Below are 27,466 nucleotides of genomic sequence, written 5' to 3' on the forward strand. Positions count from 1 at the left end.
TCCATGTTGACTTTGTCTAATCCTGTTAATATTATCTAAGTGTGCCATTATCATATCCTTAATAATAGGCCATAGTCTAACACTACTGATGTCAGGCTAACTGGTCTGTAGTTCCCTGTTTTCTCTCCCTCCTTTTTTAAATAGTGGGGTTACATTTTCCACCCTCCAATCTGCAGGAACGGTTCCATAATTTGTAGAATTTTGGAAGATGACAACCAATGCATCCACTATTTCCATGGCTACCTCTTTTAGTACTCTGGGATGCAGATCATCAGACCCTGGGGATTTATCTGCCTTCAGTCCCATTAGTTTCGCTGGCACTATTTTCTTACTAATAACCATTTCCTTTAATTCCTCTTGCTCACTAGACCCCTGGTTCCCGAGCATTTCTGGGACATTATTTGTGTCCTCTTCCGTGAAGACAGAACCGAAGTATTTATTTAATTGTTCTGCCATTTCCTTGTTCCCCATTACAAATTCTCCCATTTCTGTCTGTAAAGGACCTACATTTGTCTTCAATAATCTTTTTCTTTTTATGTACTTGTAGAAACTTTTGCAGTCGGTTTTTATGTTCCTTGCAAGTTTACTCTCAGACTCTATTTTTCCCCTCTTAATCAATCTCTTAGTCCATTTTTGCTGAATTCTAAACTGCTCCCAATCCTCAGGCTTGCTACTTTTTCTGGCAACTTTGTATAACTCCTCTTTGGATCTAATACTGTCCTTAATTTCTTTTGTTAGCCATGGTTGGACCACTTTTTCTTTTGTGTTTTTACGCCAGAAAGGACTGTATAACTGTTGCAACTCATACATGCGTTTAAACTAGCTATCACAGCACAGGTCCATGGAATTAACTCAGTCACTATTGGCACACAACTTCAACAGCTCCCCAGATACTGAGCGACTAGTCTTCATAAGAGGAAAGGTTGAACTCCATGGCTCTTAGAACTAACCGGGAGCTACCAAAATAAATGGCAGATTGCATTGTTGCTAAGCAGCTGTTTCCAAGGCAATGGTTGATTTAACGCATGACTTATTCCAAAGTGCTACTGGCTCGGAGGTGGAATGACACACAAGGGCAGCTTTAAAAGCAGTCCTTTCATGATTGACTAAAAGGAAAGTGTTCCTAATCCTATTTTACAGCTGCCACAATTCCAATCGAATCGTTCACCATTCACATCTACTCATCCTGTCCTTTCAGACCTGTGGAGCCGTTCCTACAGCACAGTGCCTGACCGGTGGGATGCATTACGAGAGAGCACCACCTATTAACCCGACTCACTACTTGCATGGCCCCAATGGTGTTGCTCCTACTTCTCAAAGTTAACAATAGTGTCAATATTTATAGAGTTGTTGGAATCTGTGGATTCCCAGGCTGTGGTTCAGTGGGATACCCTTGGTATATTTATTTCAGACATATCTCCAATTATTGTAAAAACATGAATTTCACCTAAAATGTGGATTTTTGTACTTTAATGTAGTGGGGAGCTGATCTACGCTGGACTGTGCTCAGAGAGGCTAGAATCAACTAGGTTTGTGCTATATTGAGCTGCGCTGGAATGTGTTATGGTGTGTTGGGTCGTGTTGGACTGTATTGGGGTGTGTTAGACCGTGTTGGGGTGTGTTGGACCGTGTTGGGGTGTGCTGGGTGTGTTGGACTGTGTTGGGTTGTGTTGGACTGTGTTGGACTGTGTTGGGTGTGTTGGGTTATATTGGACCGTGTTGGGTGTGTTGGAGTGTTTTGGACTGTGTTGGTGTGTGTTAGACTGGTTTCTGGGCTATACTAGGATATAAGATAAGACTTTTAGCATCAAGGCTATTTTGTTGTTTTAGTTAATATTACTTGACCATTCTTCAGAAGCTCTCATCTACAAACTACTAACATTTGTGTAAGAATCCTCAGAGACTGGGTTATTGTATATAAAGCAAAACCCATAGGTTCTGGAGAGTGTGAATCAGAGACAGTGACAGAGACTGAGAAAGGGCAGAGAGACAGAAAGAGGGACGGAGAAAGAGAGAGGGAGCTGAGAGAGAGAGAGAGAGAGACCAAGAGAGCGAGACAGAGAAAGAGAGGGGCAGAGAGAGAGCGAGAGACAGTAAAACAGAGAGACAGAGAAAGAGAGAGAGACATAGAAAGAGAGAGTCAGAAACACAGACAGAAATAGAGAGACACAGAGAAACAGAGAAAAAGAGGGGGCACAGCGAGAGACAGACAGAGTGAAAGAGAGCGAGAGCGAGCGAGAGACAGACAGTGAGACAGGGGGAGAGAGTTAGAGAGAGAGAGAGAGAGAGACGATGAGAGCCAGACAGATGGTGCAGTGCAGTTATAGTTACTGACTTGCACCATGGTTGCATCACACCCTTTTCTATAACAATGTTTGGAGCTCTGTTTGAAGACCGTGAAGACCCTTCTCCCCTTTGCCTGCACACAAACACAGTCAGTTCACCAGCACATTGGATGAGATGACTTGACCCAGGAAACGTGCGTTCCCATTGGATGTGGAAAAATCACATGACAGATTGAGCGACAGTTGTGTCTGCAATTGTGACCATGCTCATATTGAGAGTTCTAGGCCATGATTGGCTGAGAAAATGACCAATGGCGACTTCTTTAAGCTAATGAGTAGCTAATTGCTCCAACAAATTTCCCACCTCCCAAATGGATTCCCGGATTCTGGAAGTTTGGAAAGCAAGGGAAGTAAACTATTTAGGATCTGCACTGTCTTTCGGTTGAGACGTTAAGCTGACGCCCCAGCTGCTCTCTCAGGTGGACATAAAATATCCCACGGCACTGTTTGAATAGCAGGGGGATTCTCCCTGGTGTCCTAGAAAATATTTATCCCTTAATTAGCATCCTTAAAACAGATTATGTGATCATTATCACATTGCTGTTTGCAGGAGCAGGGAAGTTCTCCCCGATGTCCTGGCCAATATTTATCCCTCAATCAACATCACCTCCTGGGTTATGAAAGAAGTAATATCAATAAAAGTTATTTCTTTTGTTCCTTTTCTATGATTTCTTTTTTTTTAGTGTCAGCTGTGGCTCAGTGGGCAGCACACTCACATCTGAGTCAGGAGGTCGTGAGTTCAAGTCCCACTCCAGGAACTTGAGCACAAAAATCTAGGCTGACACTCCAGTGTAGTGCTGAGGGAGCGCTGCACTGTCAGAGATGCTGTCTTTCAGATGAGACGTTAAACCGAGGCCCCATCTGCTCTCTCAGGCGGACGTAAAAGATTCCATGGCACTATTTCAAAGAAGAGCAGGGGAGTTCTGCCTGTGTCCTGGCCAATATTTATCCCTCAATCAACACACCACAAAACAGATTATCCGGTCGTTGTCACAATGCTGTTTGTGGGAGCTTGCTGTGCGCAAATTGGCTGCCACGTTTCTCACATTACGACAGTGACTACACTTCAAAATTACTTTATTGGTTGTAAAGCGCTTTGAGACGTCTGGTGGTCGTGAAAGGCGCTATATAAATGCAAGTCTTTCTTTCTATTAAAAACCGCCACAAAACTTAGTGCAAGCGGATTTTCGGGTCTTCTCCGCTCTGCTTTTCGCCCCGGAGCGTCGGCAATGGTCAGCCTCCAGCGCCTCGCGGCCATCCTCGGGTCCGGTTTAGTGGCGGTGCAGAGGAGCACTGCCCGGAAGAGCTGTGCCCGGTGTGCAACGCCACTGGTCGCGACACCGGCGCAGTTTTTGTCTCCCGCCCGACCCGTGCGCCCCGCAGCGCGCCCCGCAGCGCGCCCCGAAGCGGCCGTCTGGGAAATCAGGTAGTGCAACGATACCGACTGCAGAGAGGTAAGTAATGGACTCCTAAGGTAAGGGTGATTGTTTTTTCTGCTAGTTTTTTCTGCGATTTATGTTGTGGTGGCGTGGGCTATGTTTTGGGATTGTTTTTGTGGGGGGGGGGGTGGGTTGTTTCTCCTCGGGCGTCCCTCGGAGCGCTCCCGGCCCGGCTCTTTAGCTCGGGATCTTCCCATGCTAACGCCTGGGGGAGGTGTACAACGCCTCTCTTAGCGCTGCGCCCCTGACGCAGGGCCTAGCTGCCCAATTTTACTGACTGAGGCGCAAACTGTCCCCGGGCTCTAACTTTACCGTCCCGCCGTAATTACCGCCCCGAAATCATCAAAGCTGAAAATCCTGCCCAATATGTGTGACAACACATCTCAAACCTTAAAGTATAAAGCTGTTCCTTCAGTGATTGCAATAAATTTAAAATTCTCATCCTCGTGTTAAAATCCCTCCATGGCCTCCCCCCTCCCTATCTCTCTAACCAACCCTCCAAGATCTCTGCGCTCCTCTAATTCTGGCCTCTTGCATAAACCCGCTTTTAATTGCTGCCGGGGCCCTAAGCTCTGGAAGTTCCTCCCTAAACCTCTCCGTCTCGCTTTCTCCTTCATTAAGGCGCTCCTTAAAACCTGCCACTTTGACCAGGTGCCAGTCCTAATATCTCCTTATGTGGCTCGGTGTCAGACGTTGTTTGGTTATGCTCCTGCGACGTGCCTTTTACCGTGTTAAAGGCGTTCTATAAATGCAAGCTGTTACTGTTGTGCGCTCTAACACGTTCTATAATTCTGTTTACACTTCAGATGACGACACTCCGTGTGTTTTCACGTGATCAGCAGAGGTGGTGTTCCCAGAAGTGACTTCATCTAAAGCCTAAGAGTGCGTTTTGTGACCCAACCTCAATCTCGCGATGAGCTCTCCCGCTATAGGAGCCTTCACCCTCGGTAGGTAGCAGAAATCTCGCGCCCCTTTATTTGCATGAGTCAATGCCTGCGCTGAGCACAAGAGACACCAGATTCCACACTAAGCAATGTGTAGCTTGCCCTCACCCTCCCTCGTGCAGTTGTCCTGTTTAAAAAACGAGATGCTATCACAGATTGCTTCCACCAATCAATTCACACCTCCTTTCTTTTTCATAGGCAGTCCCTCGTATCGAGGATGACATGTTCCACCAAAAAAGGATGAGTTCACAGGTGTGTCAATGAAGGACCTGATATTCCAGATCCTGAAGGGTGGAAGATGCCTGTGTGTGGACTTTTTTAACGTGGGGTGGCCGTTGCACACCAGCCACCACACGGGGCTTGACAGAGCTAGGTCTTGGTCCAGTGGCAAGGGTTACTTGAGACGACTGGAGACCTGCTCTGCTGCACGGGCCGAGTGCGCGCACATATCGCAGTGTGGGCTGGGCCCGTGCTGCCCCTGGGCCCTCGACTCTCCTAGGCCCCAAATTCACGCCTCTCCTGGGCCCCGGTCACATCGCTCTGCAATCTCTCGTCGCTCCTGCTGTACCTGCCCATGCTCCAATCGACGACCTGGATTACAGTAACACCCAGTCCTCTGTACTCAAGGCCCAGTTGGCTAGTGGATGACGTAGTGCCTGATGGCTTTGGTTGGACTTGGTTTTGTACATCCGAGCTCCCCACGTGATGAGTTCCCGATCTTGTCCAGGTTTCTTTCTGTGGGGATGGTGGGGGGAGATACGAAGCGGGGAGGATGTCACCTCGTGCCTGGTCCAAAGCTGAGCTGAGATTATACCTCCTTTATTGAACTGACGTTATAGCAGATCATTTTTGTGTCTGTAGAATGTTCCGGCACGGAAACCATCCATTCTCGCCGAGAGCCACCAGGTCCAACTCCACTCCCTTGCCCATTCCACGCACCCTTTAATGTTTCCTCTTTCACTTGCCACCATCCAGTTCCCTTTTAAAAAGAACTGATGCACCACTCTGCTTTCAATATTGAGGGAATCCAGGCACATGAGGATAGAGCTGGAAAGTGGAGTTGAGGTTCAAGATCAGCCACAATCTCATTGAATGGCGGAGCAGGCTCGAGGGGCCGAATGGCCTACTCCTGCTCCTACTTCTTATGTTCTTATGTTCGACAACAGTTTGTGGTGGAGAATTCCAGCTTCTAACCAGCATCTGTGGGGAACAAAACAAAGCTGACATTTCAGGTCCATGAGCTCTCGAAAAGTTCAACCTGAGCTCTCTCTCTCTCTCTCTCCCCGCAGGAGCAGCCTGACCTGCTGAGTGTTTCCAGCATTTTCTGTTTATAGTTCAGATTTCCAGCATCCGCTGCTGTATTTTGCCTTCTGTGTAGTGTCAGCTGTGGCTCAGTGGGCCTCCCCCTCGCCTCTGAGTCAGAAGGTTGTGGGTTCAAGTCCCACTCCAGGGACTTGAGCACAAAAATCCAGGCTGACACTCCAGTGCAGTGCTGAAGCAACATAAGAACATGAGAAATAGGAGCAGGAGTAGGCCACCTGGTGCCTCAAGCCTGTTCCGTCATTTAATAAGGTCATGGCTGATCTGATCATGGACTCAGCTCCACTTCCCTGCCCGCTCCCCATAACTCTTGATTCCCTTATCGCTCAAAAAGCTATCTATCCCCGCCTTAAATATATTCAATTCCACAGCTCTCTGGGGCAGAGAATTCTGCAGATTTACAAACCTCTGAGAGAAGAAATTCCTCCTCATCTCAGTTTTATATGGACGGCCCCTTATTCTGAGACTGTGCCTCCGAGTTTTAGTTTCCCCTATGAATGGAAATATCCTCTCTGCATCCACCTTATCGAGCCCGGTCATTATCTTATATGTTTCAATAAGATCACCTCTCATTCTTTTGAACTCCAATGAGTAAAGGCCCAACCTGCTCAACCTATCTTCAGAAGTCAACCCGCTCACCTCTGGAATCAACCTAGTGAACCTTCTCTGAACAGCCTCCAATGTAAATATGGAGACCAAAACTGTACGCAGTACTCCAGGTGTGGCCTCACCAATACCCTGTACAGTTGTAGCAGGACTTCTCTGCTTTTATACTCTATCCCCCTTGCAATAAAGGCCAACATTCCATTTGCCTTCCTGATCACTTGCTGTACCTGCATACTAACTTTTTGTGTTTCATGCACAAGGACCCCCAGGTCGCTCTGTACTGCAGCATTTTGCAATTTTGCTCCATTTAAATTATAATTTGCGTTTCTATTTTTTCTGCCAAAGTGGATAACCTCACATTTTCCCACATTATACTCCATCGGCCGAATTTTTGCCCACTCACTTAGCCTGTCTATATCCCTTTGCAGATTTTTTGTGTCCTCACAATTTGCTTTCCCACCCATCTTTGTATCATCAGCAAACTTAGCTACATTACACTCGGTCCCTTCATCCAAGTCATTAATATAGATCGTAAATAGTTGAGGACCCAGCACCGATCCCTGTGGCACCTCACTAGTTACCGTTTGCCAACCGGAAAATGACCCATTTATCCCCACTCTCTGTTTTCTGTTAGTTAGCCAATCCTCTATCCATGCTAATATATTACCCCCAACCCCTTGAGCTTTTATCTTGTGCAGTAACCTTTTATGTGGCACCTTATCGAATGCCTTCTGGAAATCCAAATACAACACATCACTGGTTCCCCCACTCTCAAAGAACTCCTGAAAATGTGTCAAACACTATTTCCCTTTCATAAAACCATGCTGACTCTGCTTGATTGAATTTTGCTTTTCCAAATGTCCTGCTACTGTTTCCTTAATAATGGACTCCAGTATTTTCTCAACGACAGATGTTAGGCTAACTGGTCTCTAGTTGCCTGCTTTCTGTCTGCCTCCTTTCTTAAATAGGGACATTTGCAGTTTTCCAATCCTCTGGGACTTCCCCAGAATCCAGAGAATTTTGGTAGATTACAACCAATGCATCCACTATCTCTGCAGCCACTTCTTTTAAGATCCTAGGATGTAAGCCATCAGGTCCAGGGGACTTATCTGCCTTTAGTCCCATTATTTTACCGAGTACTACTTCATTAGTGATTGTAGGATAGGTTCCTCTCTCCCTATAGCCCTTTGATTATCCACTATTGGGATGTTTTTAGTGACTTCTACCGTGAAAACCGATACAAAATATTTGTTCAACGTCTCTGCCATTTCCCTGTTCCCCATTATTAATTCCCCAGTCTCATCCTTTAGGGGACCAACATTTACTTTAGCTACTCTTTTCCTTTTTATGTACCTGTAGAAACTCTTACTATCTGTTTTTATATTTCATGCTAGTTTACTTTCATAATCTATCTTCCCTCTCTTTATTATTTTTTTAGTCGTTCTTTGCTGGCTTTTAAAAGTTTCCCAATCCTCTGGCCTCCCACTAGTTGTGGCCACATTGTATGCCTTTGTTTTCAAGTTGATACCATCCCTGATTTCCTCAGTTAGCCACTGTTGGAAGTGCCATCTTTCGGATGAGACATTTGGATGAGAGCTCGTGACACTATTTCAAAGAAAGGCAGAGGAGTTATCCCCGGTGTCCTGGGGCCAATATTTATCCCTCAATTAACATCACTAAAAACAGATTATCTGGTCATCATCACATTGCTGCGTGTGGGAGCTTGCTGTGCACAAATTGGCTGACACGTTTCCCACATTACAACAATAACTACACTTCAATGGCTATAAAGCACTTTGGGACATCCTGAGGGTGTGAGCGGTGTTATAGAAATGCAAGGTTTTTGAAGAACTTATTTTATTTCAGTCTCTATTTAGGTTGAATAATTTAAATAAGTCCTCAGTATGTGTTCAAAGAACTCTTGACCCTTCCGAATATTCAACGAACAGCTGTTGCTTCCATCATTTCTTTGATTTGCGACGACCAAACATTTGAGGGTGAATATTCCGAATGTACGCTCTTGGCATGTGGTCCCGGCCCCTGGGAGTATATGTCAGGAAATCACGGAGCTGTGATCTTCCATCCAATAATTTTCAACCGTCGAGTTCTGTCTGTAAGACAGAATCTTGGCCTTTATTGCAAAGGGGCTGGAGTATAAAAGCAGGGAAGTCTTGCTACAGCTATACAAGGTATTGGTGAGGCCACACCTGGAATACTGCGTGCAGTTTTGGTTTCCATATTTACAAAAGGATATACTTGCTTTGGAGGCAGTTCAGAGAAGGTTCACTAGGTTGATTCCGGAGATGAGGGGTTTGACTTATGAGAAAAGGTTGAGGAGGTTGGGCCTCTACTCATTGGAATTCAGAAGAATGAGAGGTGATCTTATCGAAACGTGTAAGATTATGAGGGGACTTGACAAGGTGGATGTAGAGAGGATGTTTCCACTGATAGAGGAGACTAGAACTAGAGGGCATGATCTTATTAAAACTGAGATGAGGAGGAATTTCTTCTCTCAGAGGGTTGTGAATCTGTGGAATTCTCTACCTCAGAGAGCTGTGGAAGCTGGGACATTGAATAAATTTAAGACAGAAATAGACAGTTTATTAAACGATAAGGGAATAAAGGTTTATGGAGAGCGGGCACGGAAGTGGACCTGAATCCATGATCAGATCAGCCATGATCGTATTAAATGGCGGAGCAGGCTCAAGGGGCCGTATGGCCCACTCCTGCTCCTATTTCTTATGTTCTTATGTAAGAAGCGCGGCGAGGAGTGGGCTTGGCATTTCACAATACGCAGCCCTAGCGGGCAAGAAGCACGTCAGGAACACGCGATCCTAAAACTTGTGTGCGTTTGCTGGGCGGTTTAGACAAGCTGAGTCTTGATGGTCCTTTGTCTCTCTCTCTCTTTTCTTCACAGTCCTGTTGCTGACTTTATCCGATGGCGTGAGAGAGAAGGAGCGCAAGAGCAAAAGAACACGTAGGTGAACGTATCTGACCGTGAGACGGGCCCGCCACGCAACTGCTTCCTGCTGACCAAGTCCATCCAACTCTTTCCTCATATAAAAACAGACCAAGCACTGGGGTTGATTTCTGAAGAACCGAGAGGTTATACCTGTCAGGAACAATTGAACAGGCTGGCATTCATTTCCAGAGGGACAGAATTGATAAGCAGAGAAGTTGTGTTAAATGTGAATGGAACCTTGGTTAGACCACACTTGGAGCACTGTGCACAATTCTGGTCTCCATATTACAAAAAGATATAGAGGCACTGGAGAGGGAGCAAAAAAGATTCACCAGGATAATACCAGAACTGAGAGGTTGTAACTATCAGGAAGGCTGCACAGGCTGGGGATAGACATAGAGAAGATGTTTCCACTTGTGGGGAGTTCAGATACTTGAGGTCATATAACATAGTCATTAATAAATCCAACAAGGAATTCAAGAGAAACCTCTTCACCCAGAGAGTGGTGAGAATGTCGAACTCACTGCCACAGGGAGTGGTTGAGGCGAATAGTATAGATGCATTTAAGGGGAAGCTAGATAAATACATGAGGGGAAAGGAACAGAAGGATATGCTGATAGGGTGAGATGAAGAGGGGTGGGAGGAGGCTCATGTGGAGCAGAAACACCGGCCTGTTTCTGTGCTGTAAATTCCAGGCAAACTGTCCATCCCTTGGATATTCAGTGATTGCGTAATGTACCACAAATAAAGCACTGAGATTGTGTAAAATCCTATTTGCAGAGCAATACAACTGTTGCTGCATTAGAAACCAGTTATGAGTATCGCCAAGGTGGGACAGATAGATGGCTGGGGGAGGTTCCACAAATCTCCTGAAACAGCTCTGCTCCACTGACCAGGCTACGGATCAATGTTAATGATGCACTTCAAAACGGGAACATTTACAGCTGCCCAGAATAGTTGTGATGCCAAGAGGTCACAAGGTAATGACAGTTGGAAAGGTCCACTTGGCCCAGGTAAGTTTGACCAGGAGCAGCCTACACATTGCAGTATCTACTCGTTTCTTAAATACATCCCAGATTTACCCCTCCACGAGGACCCCATATGTTGATCACTCCTCGAGCGGAGAGGAATTTCCAGGTACAGGTTGAACCTCCCTGATCCAGAACTCCCTTATCCGGAACCACACCTCGTCTGGAACCATTCCCGACCACCGGGTGGCGCATGCGCAGAACTCTGACATGAACAAATTGAACATATTGAAGTCATTCCTCGCTGCCTACTCCCGCAATCGCTGGGCTGACCCCGCGATCCACCGCCCCTCCCCCCCATCCCACGATCTCTCTGCTGCACTGTCAGCCCCAAGTCAGCCAACCCCGATATCCCCTTGCTCAGTATCTGTACCATCCAATTTAAAGTGACCACCCCTCGTCCGGAAAAATCCCTCATCCGGCACAGGCCAGGTCCCGAGGGTTCTGGATAAGGGAGGCTCAACCGGTATCAGTCCTATTACTAATCTGACCAGAACTGGACACAGTGCTCAAGGTGGGTCTGACCAGAACTGGACACAGTGCTCAAGGTGGGTCTGACCAGAACTGGACACAGTGTATGATCTGACCAGAGTTATGTACAGGTTGGTCATGACATCCTCTGACTTGTACCCTACGGTTATCGCCACGTGGTTTGACTCTAAATGTCTCTTTGTGCTTACACCTCCAGCCGTGCCTCACATAGACTGTGACATCAGAGCGGGCAAGATAAAGGTGTCCGAGTTTGTAGCGAGATGCCCACCAGGATGTCTGGTCACGAAGCAGGCCGTATGGGGCACGGACATCTACGCATCCATTTCCAGTGTGTGCGGTGCAGCTATCCACAGGTCTCCAGCTCTTCCATTTCCATAATGTCCAAGTGGTTTTCAAAGTGTCATATTTCTCCTCGGCAACATGTTGTGTCAGCCATCTTGTCTTGGGCTCAACCTACTTAGAATAGCAGAATTGACCACCATAGAAGGAGGCTGTTCAGTTGGTGCGGTTCTCCTTTAGTTCACTAGATTGGTCCCCGAGATGAGAGGGATGTCCTATGAGGAGAGATTGAGTAGATTGGGCCCATACTCTCAGGAGGTTAGAAGATCGAGAGGTGATCTCATTGAAACATACAAGATTCTGAGGGGGATTGACAGGGTAGATGCAGGGAGGTTGTTTCCCTGGGCTGGAGTGTCTGGAACTAGGGGGCACAGTCTCAGGATAAGGGGTTGGCCATTTAAGACTGAGATGAAAAGAAATTTCTTCACTCAGAGTGTTCTGAATCTTTGGATTTCTCTGCCCCAGAGGGCTGTCGATACTCAGTCATTGAGTATATTCAAGGCTGAGACCTTCTCCAGCACTTCAGATAGGGAGGGTTATAGGGCTGGAGGAGGTTACAGAGATAGGGAGGGTTATAGGGCTGGAGGAGGTTACAGAGATAGGGAGGGTTATAGGGCTGGAGGAGGTTACAGAGATAGGGAGGGTTATAGGGCTGGAGGAGGTTACAGAGATAGGGAGGGGTGTAGGGCTGGAGGAGGTTACAGAGATAGGGAGGGGTGTAGGGCTAGAGGAGGTTACAGAGATAGGGAGGGTTGTAGGACTGGAGGAGGTTACAGAGATAGGGAGGGTTGTAGGACTGGAGGAGGTTACAGAGATAGGGAGGGTTGTAGGGCTGGAGGAGGTTACAGAGATAGGGAGGGTTATAGGGCTGGAGGAGGTTACAGAGATAGGGAGGGTTATAGGGCTGGAGGAGGTTACAGAGATAGGGAGGGGTGTAGGGCTGGAGGAGGTTACAGAGATAGGGAGGGGTGTAGGGCTAGAGGAGGTTACAGAGATAGGGAGGGTTGTAGGACTAGAGGAGGTTACAGAGATAGGGAGGGTTGTAGGACTGGAGGAGGTTACAGAGATAGGGAGGGTTGTAGGGCTGGAGGAGGTTACAGAGATAGGGAGGGTTATAGGGCTGGAGGAGGTTACAGAGATAGGGAGGGTTATAGGGCTGGGGGAGGTTACAGGGATAGGGAGGGGTGTAGGGCTGGAGGAGGTTACAGGGATAGGGAGGGGTGTAGGTCTGGAGGAGGTTACAGAGATAGGGAGGGTTGTAGGGCTGGAGGAGGTTACAGAGATAGGGAGGGTTATAGGGCTGGAGGAGCTTACAGAGATAGGGAGTGGTGTAGGGCTGGAGGAGGTTACAGAGATAGGGAGGGTTGTAGGGCTGGAGGAGGTTACAGAGATAGGGAGGGTTATAGGGCTGGAGGAGCTTACAGAGATAGGGAGGGTTATAGGGCTGGAGGAGGTTACAGAGATAGGGAGGGTTATAGGGCTGGAGGAGGTTACAGAGATAGGGAGGGTTATAGGGCTGGGGGAGGTTACAGGGATAGGGAGGGGTGTAGGGCTGGAGGAGGTTACAGGGATAGGGAGGGGTGTAGGGCTGGAGGAGGTTACAGAGATAGGGAGGGTTATAGGGCTGGAGAAGGTTACAGAGATAGGGAGGGTTATAGGGCTGGAGGAGGTTACAGAGATAGGGAGGGGTGTAGGACTGGAGAAGGTTACAGAGATAGGGAGGGTTATAGAGTTGGAGAAGGTTACAGAGATAGGGAGGGGTGTAGTGCTGGAGGAGGTTACAGAGATAGGGAGGGTTATAGGGCTGGAGAAGGTTACAGAGATAGGGAGGGTTGTAGGGCTGGAGGAGGTTACAGAGATAGGGAGGGGTGTAGGACTGGAGAAGGTTACAGAGATAGGGAGGGTTGTAGTGCTGGAGGGGGTTACAGAGATAGGGAGGGTTGTAGGGCTGGAGAAGGTTACAGAGATAGGGAGGGTTGTAGTGCTGGAGGGGGTTACAGAGATAGGGAGGGGTGTAGTGCTGGAGGAGGTTACAGAGATAGGGAGGGTTGTAGGGCTGGAGGAGGTTACAGAGATAGGGAGGGTTGTAGGGCTGGAGGAGGTTACAGAGATAGGGAGGGTTATAGAGTTGGAGAAGGTTACAGAGATAGGGAGGGTTGTAGGGCTGGAGGAGGTTACAGAGATAGGGAGGGTTATAGAGTTGGAGAAGGTTACAGAGATAGGGAGGGTTGTAGGGCTGGAGGAGGTTACAGAGATAGGGAGGGTTATAGAGTTGGAGAAGGTTACAGAGATAGGGAGGGTTGTAGAGTTGGAGAAAGTTACAGAGATACAGAGGGTTGTAGGGCTGGAGGAGGTTACAGAGATAGGGAGGGTTGTAGGGCTGGAGGAGGTTACAGAGATAGGGAGGGTTATAGGGCTGGAGGAGGTTACAGAGATAGGGAGGGTTATAGGGCTGGGGGAGGTTACAGGGATAGGGAGGGTTATAGGGCTGGAGGAGGTTACAGAGATAGGGAGGGTTATAGGGCTGGAGGAGCTTACAGAGATAGGGAGGGTTATAGGGCTGGAGGAGGTTACAGAGATAGGGAGGGTTATAGGGCTGGGGGAGGTTACAGGGATAGGGAGGGGTGTAGGGCTGGAGGAGGTTACAGGGATAGGGAGGGGTGTAGGGCTGGAGGAGGTTACAGAGATAGGGAGGGTTGTGGGGCTGGAGGAGGTTACAGAGATAGGGAGGGTTGTGGAGCTGGAAGAGGTTATAGAGATAGGGAGGGTTATAGTCTGGAGGAGGTTTCAGAGCTAGGGAGGGTTGTAGGGGCTGGAGGAGGTTACAGAGATAGGGAGGGGTGTAGTGATGGAACAGGTTACAGAGCGAGGGAGGGGCCAGGCCCTGGAGGGATTTGAGAATGAGGATGAGAATTTTGAAATGGAGCAGGGAGTTGTTAACCTGCCCGTTGTCTGCCGCAGTGGGGTCATCGATAATGGCGGAGGAAAGATTCACGTGCAGAAAGTGCCGAGCAGCTCCAGCTACACAGGGACCTTCTCCAATGGTGTTCGCTCCCTCTCGCTGCCCAGGTGGAGAGAGTCTTTCACAGTCTCAGGTAATCCACTCCGAGCTCTACTTATAATCAACAAACCCAGACTGAAGGTTCTATTTTACCCTTGATTTTGTGGGTTTGCTGTTCAGCAGCAAGAATTAAAGGATGAGGGAGAGGTTTTGTCAGCTGGGGGGGCATCCGATGTGTGTGATATATTCTTCACAATATCACAAACACACATACACACACACACACAAGCTGGCTTCTACAGGAACTTGTCATCATGTGATGTCACATGATCCTTTCACTCTATTTATATCAGCGGTTGCATTACCACAGCATCATCAACATAGGCAGTCCCTCGAATCGAGGATGCCTTGCTTCCACGTCAAAAAGTTCTGTCATGTATGTACTTTTGGGATCACTAGCCACTAGATGGCGTCACTGTTGGAGGCCATTGGGCTGCACGCACATGTGTGCAGCCCAAGTATAAAAGGCCAGCTATTTTGTATATTAGTCACTTTGGGCCTTATTAAAGCAGAGCCAAGGTCATACCTCTTGGAGTTTTGCAGTACTCAGTCTAACAGTTATTGCATACACAACAAGTTCACAGGTGTTTCAATGAAGGACCTGATATTCCGGATCGTGAACTATATCCTGAAGGGTGGAAGATGCCTGTGCGTGGATTTTTTTTAACGTGTGGTGGCCTTTGCACACCAGCCACAGAGTTGGGTCTTGGTCCAGTGGCAAGGTTTAACCAGGACGACTGGAGACCTGCTCTGCTGCACGGACCTAGTGCCCGCACATATCGCAGTGTGGGCTGGGCCCGTGCTGCCCCTGGGCCCTCGCCTCTTCTGGGCCCCGATCACATCCCTCCACAATCTCTCGCCGCTCCTTCGCCCCGCCCTCGCCGCTCCTGCTGTACCTGCCCACGCTCCAATCACCGACCTGGACCTTGGTCACTGCGGTTGTTCTCCTGCTCCAGCACGTGCTGCTCCCTCCGCTCCCCGGCCTGCTCCAATGGTGCTCACAGGCCACAGGCCGCTCAGCCTGCTGGGGGAACGTCCGTCGTGGGAGAGCAGATTGGAGAGCCAGATGCAAGGGTCAATTCTAGCTCCTAACTTTCCAGTCATTGCGATTAACGAGAAAGAAATGGAAGGGTCAAATCCAGACCTTCCCTTTCGCGCTCCAGCTGGAGTGACTACCTTGTGTAAAATTAACGTTGACCCGAGACCTCCCTTCTTACAAACGTTTCTTGCCAGAGTTAAACTCAACCACCAAACCAAGGACTTGCCAACTCTGGTTGGGCGCATTCCTGGAGGTTACATCACATGACCTCCCGCTCCCACCGCCTCGTCCGCTCGAACAGCCACTTTTCCCATCTCCATTACTTTTTATAACTAATAAACAAATGTCTTCACAGAAAGATGATATTTCTCTGGATTTTTTTGTTCCTGGCTGTGTGCCCAGGGGATTCCTTTTAAGTTCCTGCCGGCGCCAGGATATTCCTGGAGGGCTGTCAAGCCGACAAAAGGCCCTGCTTTATCACATGTCGCCAAAATCCTGGTTAGCTATCGCTGCCAAAATCAAAAGCATTGGTTCCACCCAGTGGGTGGCTCTCACAACCCTCTGAGTCAGAAGGTTGAGGTTAACACTCCAGTGCAGTACTGAGGGAGCGCCGCACTGTCAGAGGGGCAGTACTGAGGGAGCGCCGCACTGTCGGAGGGGCAATTCTGAGGGAGTGCTGCACTGTCGGAGGGGCAGTACTGAGGGAGTGCTGCACTGTCGGAGGGACAGTACTGAGGGAGTGCTGCACTGTCGGAGGGGCAGTACTGAGGGAGTGCCGCACTGTCAGAGGGGCAGTACTGAGGGAGCGCCGCACTGTCGGAGGGGCAGTTCTGAGGGAGTGCCGCACTGTCGGAGGGGCAGTTCTGAGGGAGTGCATCACTGTCGGAGGGGCAGTACTGAGGGAGTGCTGCACTGTCGGAGGGGCAGTTCTGAGGGAGTGCATCACTGTCGGAGGGGCAGTACTGAGGGAGTGCTGCACTGTCGGAGGGACAGTACTGAGGGAGTGCAGTACTGTCGGAGGGGCAGTACTGAGGGAGTGCTGCACTGTCGGAGGGACAGTACTGAGGGAGCGCCGCACTATCGGAGGGGCAGTACTGAGGGAGTGCCGCACTGTCGGAGGGGTAGTACTGAGGGAGCGCCGCACTGTCGGAAGGGCAGTACTGAGGGAGTGCAGTACTGTCGGAGGGGTAGTACTGAGGGAGCGCCGCACTGTCGGAGGGGCAGTACTGAGGGAGTGCCGCACTGTCGGAGCGGCAGTACTGAGGGAGCGCCGCACTGTCGGAGGGGCAGTACTAAGGGAGCGCCGCACTGTCGGAGGGGCAGTACTGAGGGAGCGCTGCACTGTTGGAGGTGCTGTCTTTCGATGAGACGTTAAACCAAGGCCCCGTCTGCCCTCTCAGGTGGATGTAAAAGATCCTATGGCATTATTGGAAGCAGAGCAGGGGAGTTCTCCCCGGTGTCCTGGCCAATATTTGCCCTTCAATCAACATAACAAAAACAGATTCACCTCATTTACTGTGTGGGATCTTGTTGTATGTGAATTGGTTGCTGCAATTCCTACATTACAACACTTACAGCAAGCACTCTGGGACCCCGAGGATTTGATAAAGCTTCTTCTTTCTTGTCAGCCAATAGGAGGCAGCAATTAACCATGTTGCGATGTTGAAGTTAACGTTAAGAGTCCGTGTTGGTGGCAGAGGGGAGAGCCAATCAGAAAATCGTACAATTTGCACCTGAATTTCCTTTCTGAGGCCAGAAAGAAAGACCTGCATTTATATATTGATTTCACCACCTCAGGACATCCCAAAGTGCCTCACAGCCAATGAAGTACTTTTGAAGTGTAGTCACTGTTGTAATGTGGGAAACGTGTCAGCCAATTTGCGCACAGCAAGCTCCCACAAACAGCAATGTGATAATGACCGGATAATCTGTTTTTTTATTATGTCGATTGAAGGATAAATATTGGCCAGGAATAGGCGCCACCTCCGACAGTGCAGCGCTCCCTCAGTACTGCCCCTCCGACAGTGCGGTGTTCCCTCAGTACTGCCCCTCCAACAGTGCGGTGTTCCCTCAGTATTGCCCCTCCGACAGTGCGGCGCTCCCTCAGTACTGCCCCTCCGACAGTGCGGCGCTCCCTCAGTACTGCCCCTCCGACAGTGCGGTGTTCCCTCAGTACTGCCCCTCCAACAGTGCAGCGCTCCCTCAGTACTGCCCCTCCGACAGTGCGGTGTTCCCTCAGTACTGCCCCTCTGGCAGTACAGCGCCCTCTCAGCACTGCCCCTCCTTTAGTGCAGCGCTCCCTCAGTACTGCCCCTCCGACAGTGCAGCGCTCCCTCAGCACTGCCCCTCCGACAGTGCAGCGCTCCCTCAGCAGTGCCCCTCTGACAGTGCGGCACTCCCTCAGTACTGCCCCTCCGACAGTGCAGCGCTCCCTCAGCACTGACCCTCCGACAGTGCGGCACTCCCTCAGCACTGCCCCTCCGACAGTGTGGCGCTCCCTCAGCACTGCCCCTCCGACAGTGCGGCGCTCCCTCAGCACTGCCCCTCCGACAGTGCGGCGCTCCTTCAGTACTGCCCCTCTGACAGTGCAGCACTCCCTCAGTACTGCCCCTCCGACAGTGCAGCGCTCCCTCAGTACTGCCCCTCTGACAGTGCAGCACTCCTCAGTACTGCCCCTCTGACAGTGCAGCACTCCTCAGTACTGCCCCTCTGACAGTGCAGCACTCCCTCAGCACTGCCCCTCCGACAGTGCAGCACTCCCTCAGCACTGCCCCTCCGACAGTGCAGCACTCCCTCAGTACTGCCCCTCCGACAGTGCGGCGCTCCCTCAGTACTGCCCCTCCGACAGTGCGGCGCTCCCTCAGTACTGCCCCTCTGACAGTGCAGCACTCCCTCAGTACTGCCCCTCTGACAGTGCAGCACTCCCTCAGCACTGCACTGGGAGTGTCAGCCTAGATCCTGGAGTGGGTGTTGAACCCATAAGGCAAGTGTGTTACCCACTGAGCCACAACATGGTGCGAGCTGCTATCAATGTGAATCATTGAGTATATTGAAGGCAGAGATCGATAGATTTTCGGTCTCTAAAGGAATCAAGGGATATAGAGATCGGGTGGGAAAGTGGAGTTGAGGTCAATGAACAGCCATGATCTTATTGAATGGCGGAGCAGGCTCGAAGGGCCGTATGGCCTATTCCTGCTCCTATGTTCTTATGTCAATGTACCAACTGTGCTTTGTACTCACCATGATGTCGGATCTCACGAGCAGCCATTAACCAAATCCTCCTTCTGCCTCTTCCTCTAGGGCCCAAACAACAGAAAGGACTGACCTACCCCTCAATCCTTGAATTTCTGCCATCAAGAACCTCGCGAATAAGGACCGGTAATTGTTCTAGCTTGGGACTGGTGGCTTGGGACACGAACCGCAAACTCTGTCAAAAGCATCATGCCAGTTAAACACTCTCTTATATACTTCATTAACATAATCTCGCTGGGGAGGGGGAGGTGTCCCACTGGCTCAGCTGGGGAGAGCAATGCCCCAGTATGGTACTGAGCCAACACACCAGCAAGATCCAACCATGGGCTGTGTTGAGTTAGACGAATATCAGCAGTGTGCTTGTGTGTGTGTATGTGTGTGTGTGTGCATGTGTGTGAGTGTGTGCGTGTGTGCGTGTGAGTGTGTGTGTGTATGAGTGTATGAGTGTGAGTGTGTGTGTGTGTATGTGTGTGAGTGTGTGTGTGTATGAGTGTATGAGTGTGAGTGTGTGTGTGTGTATGTGTGTGAGTGTGTGTGTGTGTATATGAATGTGAGTGTGTGTGTATGTGTGTGTGTATGAGTGTGAGTGTGTGTGTGTGTGTATGAGTGTGAGTGTGTGTGTGTATGTGTGTGTGTGTGGGTGTGTGTGAGTGTGTATGTGTGTTCATGTGTGTGAGTGTGTGCGTGTGCGCGTGTGTGCGTGCGTGTGTGTGAGTGTGAGTGTGTGTGTATGTGGGTGTGTGAGTGTGTGTATGAGTGTGTGTGTGTATGAGTGTGTGTGTGTGTGTGAGTGTGAGTGTGTGTGAGTGTGTGTGTGTGTGAGTGTGTGTGTGTATGAGTGTGTGTGTGTGTGTGTGAGTGTGTGTGTGTGTGAGTGTGAGTGTGTGTGTGTATGAGTGTGTATGTGTGTGTGTGAGTGTGAGTGTGTGTGTGTATGAGTGTGTGTGTGTGTGAGTGTGTGTATGAGTGCGTGTGTGTGTGTGAGTGTGAGTGTGTGTGTGTATGAGTGTGAGTGTGTGTGTGTATGAGTGTGAGTGTGTGTGTGTGTGTGTGTGTGAGTGTGAGTGTGTGTGTGTATGAGTGTGAGTGTGTGTGTGTATGAGTGTGAGTGTGAGTGTGTGCGTGTGCGTGTGCATCCGAGTGGGCAGAGATACGGATGCTCCAGTGCACCTACGGCTAGGAATGGGGCAAATATCAGCCATAGTTCCCGTTGCCCAGTAATCGGGCACAGGTATGATGGGCTGAATGGCCGCCTTCTGAGCTGCAAGAATTTTGCTGGACAGGGCAGGTGAGTGGGTGTTGGGGGAGGCGGGGGGTGGGGAGGATAAAATTGGTCAGCCGTGATGCCCTACATAGATGAACAGCCTGCCGCGAGGCTCTGCGGTCGCATTGCTGCAGGGCGGCTGGGGTCTGAGCAGGTACGGACCATGATAGTCGGCAGTGCGCCGAGGGGAGAACTTGGGGAGACACACCCAGCGAAGTGAGGGGAGCAAAACTGGAGGCGGACTCCCCTTGTATAGATGAGGAACTCTGGGGGGGGGGTGGGGAGGGAGGGCGGGGGGGCGGTAGCTCAAGGTCATCGGGAGGGGTGGGCATTTGATCAAGGTCATGGGGGGGGGCCTTTGATCAAAGCCATGGGTGGGGGTGGGCATTTGATTAAGGTCATGGGGGGGGGGGGGGGCCTTTGATCAAAGCCATGGGGGGGGGGTGGGCATTTGATCAAGGCCATGGCGGGGGGGCCTTTGATCAATGCCATGGGTGGGGGGGGGGGGCATTTGATCAAGGCCATGGGGAGGGGGGGGGGACATTTGATCAAGGCCATGGGGAGGGGGGGGGACATTTGATCAAGGCCATGGGGAGGGGGGGGGATTTGAACAAGGTCATGGGGAGGGGGGACATTTGATCAAGGCCATGGGGAGGGGGGACATTTGATCAAGGCCATGGGGAGGGGGGGGGATTTGAACAAGGCCATGGGGAGGGGGGACATTTGATCAAGGCCATGGGGAGGGGGGGGGATTTGAACAAGGCCATGGGGAGGGGGGACATTTGATCAAGGCCATGGGGAGGGGAGGGGGATTTGAACAAGGCCATGGGGAGGGGGGACATTTGATCAAGGCCATGGGGAGGTGGGGGTATTTGAACAAGGCCATGGGGAGGGGGGACATTTGATCAAGCACATGGGGAGGGGGGGGGATTTGAACAAGGCCATGGGGAGGGGGGGGGATTTGAACAAGGCCATAGGGAGGGGGGGGGGATTTGATCAAGGCCATGGGGAGGGGGGGGGGATTTGAACAAGGCCATAGGGAGGGGGGGGGGATTTGAACAAGGCCATAGGGAGGGGGGGGGGGATTTGATCAAGGCCATGGAGGGGGGGGGTATTTGATCAAGGCCATGGGGAGGGGGGGGGATTTGAACAAGGCCATGGGGAGGGGGGGGGGGGATTTGAACAAGGTCATAGGGAGGGGGGGGGGATTTGATCAAGGCCATGGAGGGGGGGGGGGATTTGATCAAGGCCATGGAGGGGGGGGGGGTATTTGAACAAGGCCATGGGGAGGGGGGACATTTGATCAAGCACATGGGGAGGGGGGGGGATTTGAACAAGGCCATGGGGAGGGGGGGCGATTTGAACAAGGCCATAGGGAGGGGGGGGGGATTTGATCAAGGCCATGGAGGGGGGGGGGGGATTTGATCAAGGCCATGGAGCGGGGGGGGATTTGAACAAGGCCATGGGGAGGGGAGGGGGGGGGGATTTGAACAAGGCCATGGGGAGGGGTGGGGGACATTTGATCAAGGCCATGGGGAGGGGTGGGGGGGGACATTTGATCAAGGCCATGGGGTGGGGGGGGGGGGAGGGACATTTGATCAAGGCCATGGGGAGGGGTGGGGGGGGGACATTTGATCAAGGCCATGGGGAGGGGGGGGGGATTTGAACAAGGCCATGGGGAGGGGGGGACATTTGATCAAGGCCATGGGGAGGGGTGGGGGGGGGACATTTGATCAAGGCCATGGGGAGGGGGGGGGATTTGAACAAGGCCATGGGGAGGGGGGGACATTTGATCAAGGCCATGGGGAGGGGTGGGGGGGGGACATTTGATCAAGGCCATGGGGTGGTGGGGGGGGGAGGGACATTTGATCAAGGCCATGGGGTGGGGGGGTGGGGGACATTTGATCAAGGCCATGGGGAGGGGTGGGGGGGGACATTTGATCAAGGCCATGGGGAGGGGGGGGGATTTGAACAAGGTCATGGGGAGGGGGGGACATTTGATCAAGGCCCTGGGGAGGGGGGGGTGGGATTTGAACAAGGCCATGGGGAGGGGGGGTGGGATTTGAACAAGGCCATGGGGAGGGGGGGACATTTGATCAAGGCCATGGGGAGGGGGTGGGGGGGAAACGGGACCATTGGAACACGGCCTGGCGGCTGGAGGCTCTTTCATCATCGCTGAACTCAAATTCAGTTTAACTTTGCAAAAAGGGCGTGATATTAACCTGGGCTTTTTTTCCTGGGTTTGGGGGATTCGGACACAGAGAAGCTGAGGAGCAGCCACGCACCAGCTCCCAGGGCCCCTGCCACAACCAAGGTCCCCGAACCAACGTCCAGCACCGCGTGGCAGGCCGCAACATCGCGACAGCTTCCACGTGAGGCCACCACCAAACCTGCTGAGCCAAGGACCGTCAATCCGACCATCGTCGCCCGACCGCTTGTGCTGGAAGTACGGGGTGCAGGTCAGTGACAGTGGGGAACTGGGGGGATGTTCACAGGCTGGGCCAGGGTCCCAAAGGACCACAAAACACTCATCATCGTCATAGGCGGTCCCTCGAAGCGAGGATGACTTGCTTCCGTGCCAAAAAGGGATGAGTGCACAGGTGTTTCAATGAAGGACCTAATATTCCGGATCCCGAACTACATCCTGAAGGGTGGAAGATGCCTGTGCGTGGATTTCTTTTAACGTGTGGTGGCCGTTGTACACCAGCCACCACACGGGCCTGACACAGCTAGATCTTGGCAAGGATTAACCAGGACATTTTTCGATGTTCTATGTACGACTGGAGACCAGCTCTGCTGCACGGACCTAGTGCACACACACACGTATCGCAGTGCGGGCTGGGCCCGTGCTGCCCCTGGGCCCTCGCCTCTTCTGGGCCCCAGATTCACAACTCTCCTGGGCCCCGGTCACTTCCCTCAACAAACTCTTGCCGCTCCTTCGCCCCTCCTGCTGTGCCCTGCCCGCGCTGCAGTCAACCATCGCCCTCCTGCTGCAGCACGCGCTGCTCCCGCCAATGGCCCCGGCCTGCTGATGGCCCCGCAGGCCGAGACCGCAACAATTCCCGGGCCAGGCCTCCGCACGCTGCTCCCTCCAAAACACTAAAGGTCGGTTAAGAGCAGTCCCTCTGTCCATCCGTTTTCTGGGCTCTGGGGCTGGTGTGACGGAGCTTCGCTGACGGAAGGCCATCATTCATTCTGTGCAGGACCCTTGCCATTCCCTCTTCGGGCAAGGTCTACGACTGCAGCAAGGACTGGGAAGCTGCAGCTAAGAACATAAGTGTCTGGTACCAGGGGGCACAGTCTCAGGATAAGGGGTCGGCCATTTAAGACAGACATGAGGAGGAATTTCTTCACTCAGAGGGTTGTGAATCTCTGGAATTCTCTGCCCCAGAGGGCTGTGGAGGCTGAGTCTCTGAGTATATTCAAGGCTGAGATGGATAGATTTTTGGAGTCTAGGGGAATCAAGGGATATGGAGATCGGGCGGGAAAATGGAGTTGAGGTCGATGATCAGCCATGATCTTATTGATCACCTCGAGTCTCGTCGCCGAGAGCATGCAGAAATCAAGCGCAGGCAGCGGAAGGAGCGTGCGGCAAACCAGACTCCCCACCCACCCCTTCCTTCAAACACAGTCTGTCCCACCTGTGACAGAGGCTGTAATTCCCGTATTGGACTGTTCAGTCACCTAAAAACTCACTTTTAGAGTGGAAGCAAGTCTTCCTCGATTTCGAGGGACTGCCTATGATGATGAAGATCTTATTGAATGGGGGAGCAGGCTCGAGGGGCCATATGTCCTACTCCTGCTCCTAATTCTTATGTTCTTAAAAGCCACGATTACTGCCAACGGCATGCGGCTTGTTTTCACTTCTAAATTATTCATCAATATCAGAGGGCAGCACCCTCGCCTCGAGTCAGAAGGTCGTGGGTTCAAGTCCCACTCCAGAGACTTGAGCACAAAATCCAGGCTGACAGTCCAGTGCGGTGCTGAGGGAGCGCTGCACTGTCGGAGGTGCCGTCTTTCGGATAAGACGTTAAACCGAGGCCCCATCTGTGCTCTCAGGTGGATGTAAAAGATGCCATGGAACTATTTCGAAGAAGATCAGGGGAGTTATCCCCAGTGTCCTGGGCCAATACTTATCCCTCAACTAACATTACTATAACAAATCATCTGATCACTGTTATCTATGCAGACTATAGATATATTCTCTGTGTAGTCACTGTATAGTTGCATAAGATGGAGACTTGTTACCTGATGTACTATCAATAAGGTTTACACTGTGTATATACATACTGGCACCACTAGAGGGTGTAACTGGTGGAGACCGGGGTTTCCTGTCCTGGTGGCAGAGGCTGTATAAAAGGGGAGCCACCATGTGGTTGCCTCACTCTGGAGTTACGAATAAAGGACCAAGGTCACTACAGCTTGAGTACAACACACTGCCTCGTGGAGTCATTCATTGGTACATTACAGACAGAACAATTGTCACATTGCCGTTTGTGGGAGCTTGCTGTGCGCTGAATGGCCACCGCGTTTCCTCCTGTCCCCCATGACCTCCAGCACCTCAAAGGACAAAGGCAGAAAACGGTTGGAAAGTCTTGTCCTGCAGGACTCTGGATTAGGAGTTAAGGTTATGTCCCTTTGTTCTGGACAGAGGAAATAGTTAATCTCGATCTACCCTATCAACTCCTTCAATCATCTCAAACACTTCAATTAGATCACCCCTTAATCTTCTATACTCGGGGGAAAACACGCCTAGTCTATGCAGCCTGGAGTTATAATTTAACCCTTTCAGCCCCGGTATCATTCTGGTGAATCTCCACTCCAAGGCCAGACTATCCTTCCTGAGGTGGGGGGCCCCAGAACTGAACGCAGTGACTTCAGACAGGGTCTGACCGAGGCTCTGTATAACCAAAGCATCACTTCTGCCCCTGTGTATTCCAGCCCTCAACACTGTATTAGCCCCTCTGATTATTTGCTTTAAGTGCTTACTGGCTTTTAATGACTTGTATGGATTCCAGGTCACGTCCTTGCTCCACATGGCAGAGGGCAGCAGTCAGGTAGGCAGCTACTTTAATTTCCTGCCGCTCTTTACTTTATCATTTGTCGCTGTGGGTTTCAGTAAAAATCCCGACTGACGGGGTGACCTTTCCTTTGCAGCATTCCGCGGATCAGCCGTGTCCGAGCGCGCCAACGGGAACTACCCTCCGCCACACGCAGGTACCACGCTCGCTCGCGCCTGCCCTCTGCGCCCCCTTCATCCAATGTGTCGCTTTCCGTGGGATCGCACTGTGTAACGCTGCACCCTGCTTTTGTCGCCACCAGGGGTCCACCGCCGGGAGCCGGCCATCGCGTTCCATAGGACGGCAAGTTCGGGCACCAGTCTCGGTACGTTCAGCCCGTGCACTCTCACAACATGGTCCGCAACCTCACCTCTGCTTCTCCAGACTGCTTGCTTCTCGCTTTCTCTCTTTCTTTTCTTCTTTCTTTCTTTCTCTCTTTCTTTCTTTTCTTCTCTCTTTCTCTCTTTCTTTCTTTTCTTCTTTCTCTCTTTCTTTCTTTTCTTCTCTCTTTCTCTCTTTCTTTCTTTTCTTCTTTCTCTCTTTCTTTCTTTTCTTCTCTCTTTCTCTCTTTCTTTCTTTTCTTCTTTCTCTCTTTCTTTCTTTTCTTCTTTTTTCTTTCTCTCTTTCTCTCTCTTTCTCTCTCTTTCTTTTCTTCTTTCTCTCTTTCTCTCTCTCTTTTCTTTTCTTCTTTCTCTCTTTCTCTCTCTCTTTTCTTCTCTTCTTTCTCTCTTTCTCTCTCTCTTTTCTTCTCTTCTTTCTCTCTTTCTCCCTCTCTTTTCTTCTCTTCTTTCTCTCTCTCTTTTCTTCTTTCTCTCTTTTTTTCTTTTCTTCTTTCTCTCTTTCTCTCTCTCTTTTCTTCTTTCTCTCTTTCTCTCTCTCTTTTCTTCTTTCTCTCTCTTTCTTTTCTTCTTTCTCTCTTTCTCTCTCTCTTTTCTTCTTTCTCTCTTTCTCTCTTTCTTTCTTTTCTTCTTTTTTCTTTCTCTCTCTTTCTTTTCTTCTTTCTCTCTTTTCTTCTTTCTCTCTCTTTCTTTTCTTCTTTCTCTCTTTCCCTCTCTCTCTCTCTTTCTTTTCTTCTTTCTCTCTTTCTTTCTCTCTTTCTCTTTCTTTTCTTCTTTCTCTCTTTCTTTTCTTCTTTCTCTCTTTCTCTTTCTCTCTTGCTTCTCTCTTTCCCTTTCTTTTCTTCTTTCTCTCTCTCTCTCTTTCTTTTCTTCTTTCTCTCTTTCTTTCTCCTTCCTTTTCTTCTTTCTTTCTTTCTCTCTTTCTTTCTCCTTCCTTTTCCTCTTTATTTCTTTCTCCGCGGGGGTTTAGCGGTGGCGGTGACCTGTAGCGCCCGCTCCGCCAGCCATGATAATGCATTTACCGTGTGCAGGGCCCTGTTATTGCCCCGGACCCTACATTGGGCATGGCCTCCTAAAGCTGCCTGGCTCAATCAGATCTCAGCGATGCAAACGACGGGTTCAGGGGGCGCTCGCGGGGCGATAGTTACAGCGGAGGTGGCGGAGATTTGAAGGCTGTGTCTGTCCGCCTGCCCGGTCCAGGGAGGCCGTTGTTATACTGCAGAGTTTGCAGCTTGAGCGAAGTAGCGTAGCGCTGCGCCCCGCCCCGCCCCTACACCTCGGCCCCGCTAGTGGCCCAGAAAGGAAGTGCAGCGTGTTATCTTGCACGCCACTTCCTTTCAGGGGCAGGAACTCAAAGTTAGCAAGTGGGGCGGGATTTTCGCGCAACCGAATGTTTCCCCTGTGATTTTTACCCTTTTTACACTTTCCCTTCTTTCGCTCACCATCCTTTCTCCTTTCTTTCTTTCTATTTCTTTTCTTATGTTCCTCTTTCTTTCTCCCTTTCTCTCGAGCTGCAGCACAATTGCCCCAGTGATGTGCAGTGAGTGTTGTGCTAGTGAGTAGTTAGAGGTGTGTGCATGTGTGTGTGCGCACGTGTGTGTGCACGGTGTGCGCGTGCACGTGTGTGTGTGTGCATGTGTGTGTGTGCACGTGTGTGTGTGTGCGCGGTGTGCGCGTGCACGTGTGTGCGCATGTGGGTGTGTGTGTGCGGTGTGTGCGTGTGCACGTGTGTGCGCTTGTGGGTGTGTGCATAGGTGTGTCGAGGCTATAGAGCTGGAGCGCCAGGCCCTGGAACATCATGGCCGAAAGTGCGGCAAATGAGGGTTCTGGGCCCCGAAGAGGCAAGGACCAGCCCACACTGAGATATGTGTGCGCACTAGGTCCGTGCAGCAGAGCAGGTCTCCAGTCGTCCTGGCTAACCCTTGCCACTGGATAAAGGCCTAGCTCTGTCGAGCCCGTGTGGTGGCTGGTGAGCAA

General features: G+C 50.7%; 1 protein-coding gene across 2 annotated transcripts in view; it reads left to right on the top strand.

The window, feature by feature from the left end:
- The window catches only part of vit (vitrin), a 75,751-nt gene that overhangs the window by 6,669 nt on the left and 41,616 nt on the right, over positions 1-27,466 (top strand). The window contains exons 2-10 of one of the 2 annotated variants that reach the window (XM_070884842.1): positions 4,591-4,731; positions 9,572-9,631; positions 11,333-11,489; positions 14,437-14,570; positions 18,876-18,953; positions 22,353-22,550; positions 25,110-25,148; positions 25,249-25,308; positions 25,414-25,476. In XM_070884842.1, coding sequence (XP_070740943.1) covers positions 4,698-4,731; positions 9,572-9,631; positions 11,333-11,489; positions 14,437-14,570; positions 18,876-18,953; positions 22,353-22,550; positions 25,110-25,148; positions 25,249-25,308; positions 25,414-25,476 — 823 coding nt within the window. In that variant the 5' untranslated portion in view covers positions 4,591-4,697. The remainder of the gene's footprint in view (positions 1-4,590; positions 4,732-9,571; positions 9,632-11,332; positions 11,490-14,436; positions 14,571-18,875; positions 18,954-22,352; positions 22,551-25,109; positions 25,149-25,248; positions 25,309-25,413; positions 25,477-27,466) is intronic. The other variant, XM_070884843.1, reaches the window with a different exon arrangement.

This window comes from Pristiophorus japonicus, chromosome 7, assembly GCF_044704955.1.
Source record: "Pristiophorus japonicus isolate sPriJap1 chromosome 7, sPriJap1.hap1, whole genome shotgun sequence".
Taxonomy (NCBI): domain Eukaryota; kingdom Metazoa; phylum Chordata; class Chondrichthyes; family Pristiophoridae; genus Pristiophorus; species Pristiophorus japonicus.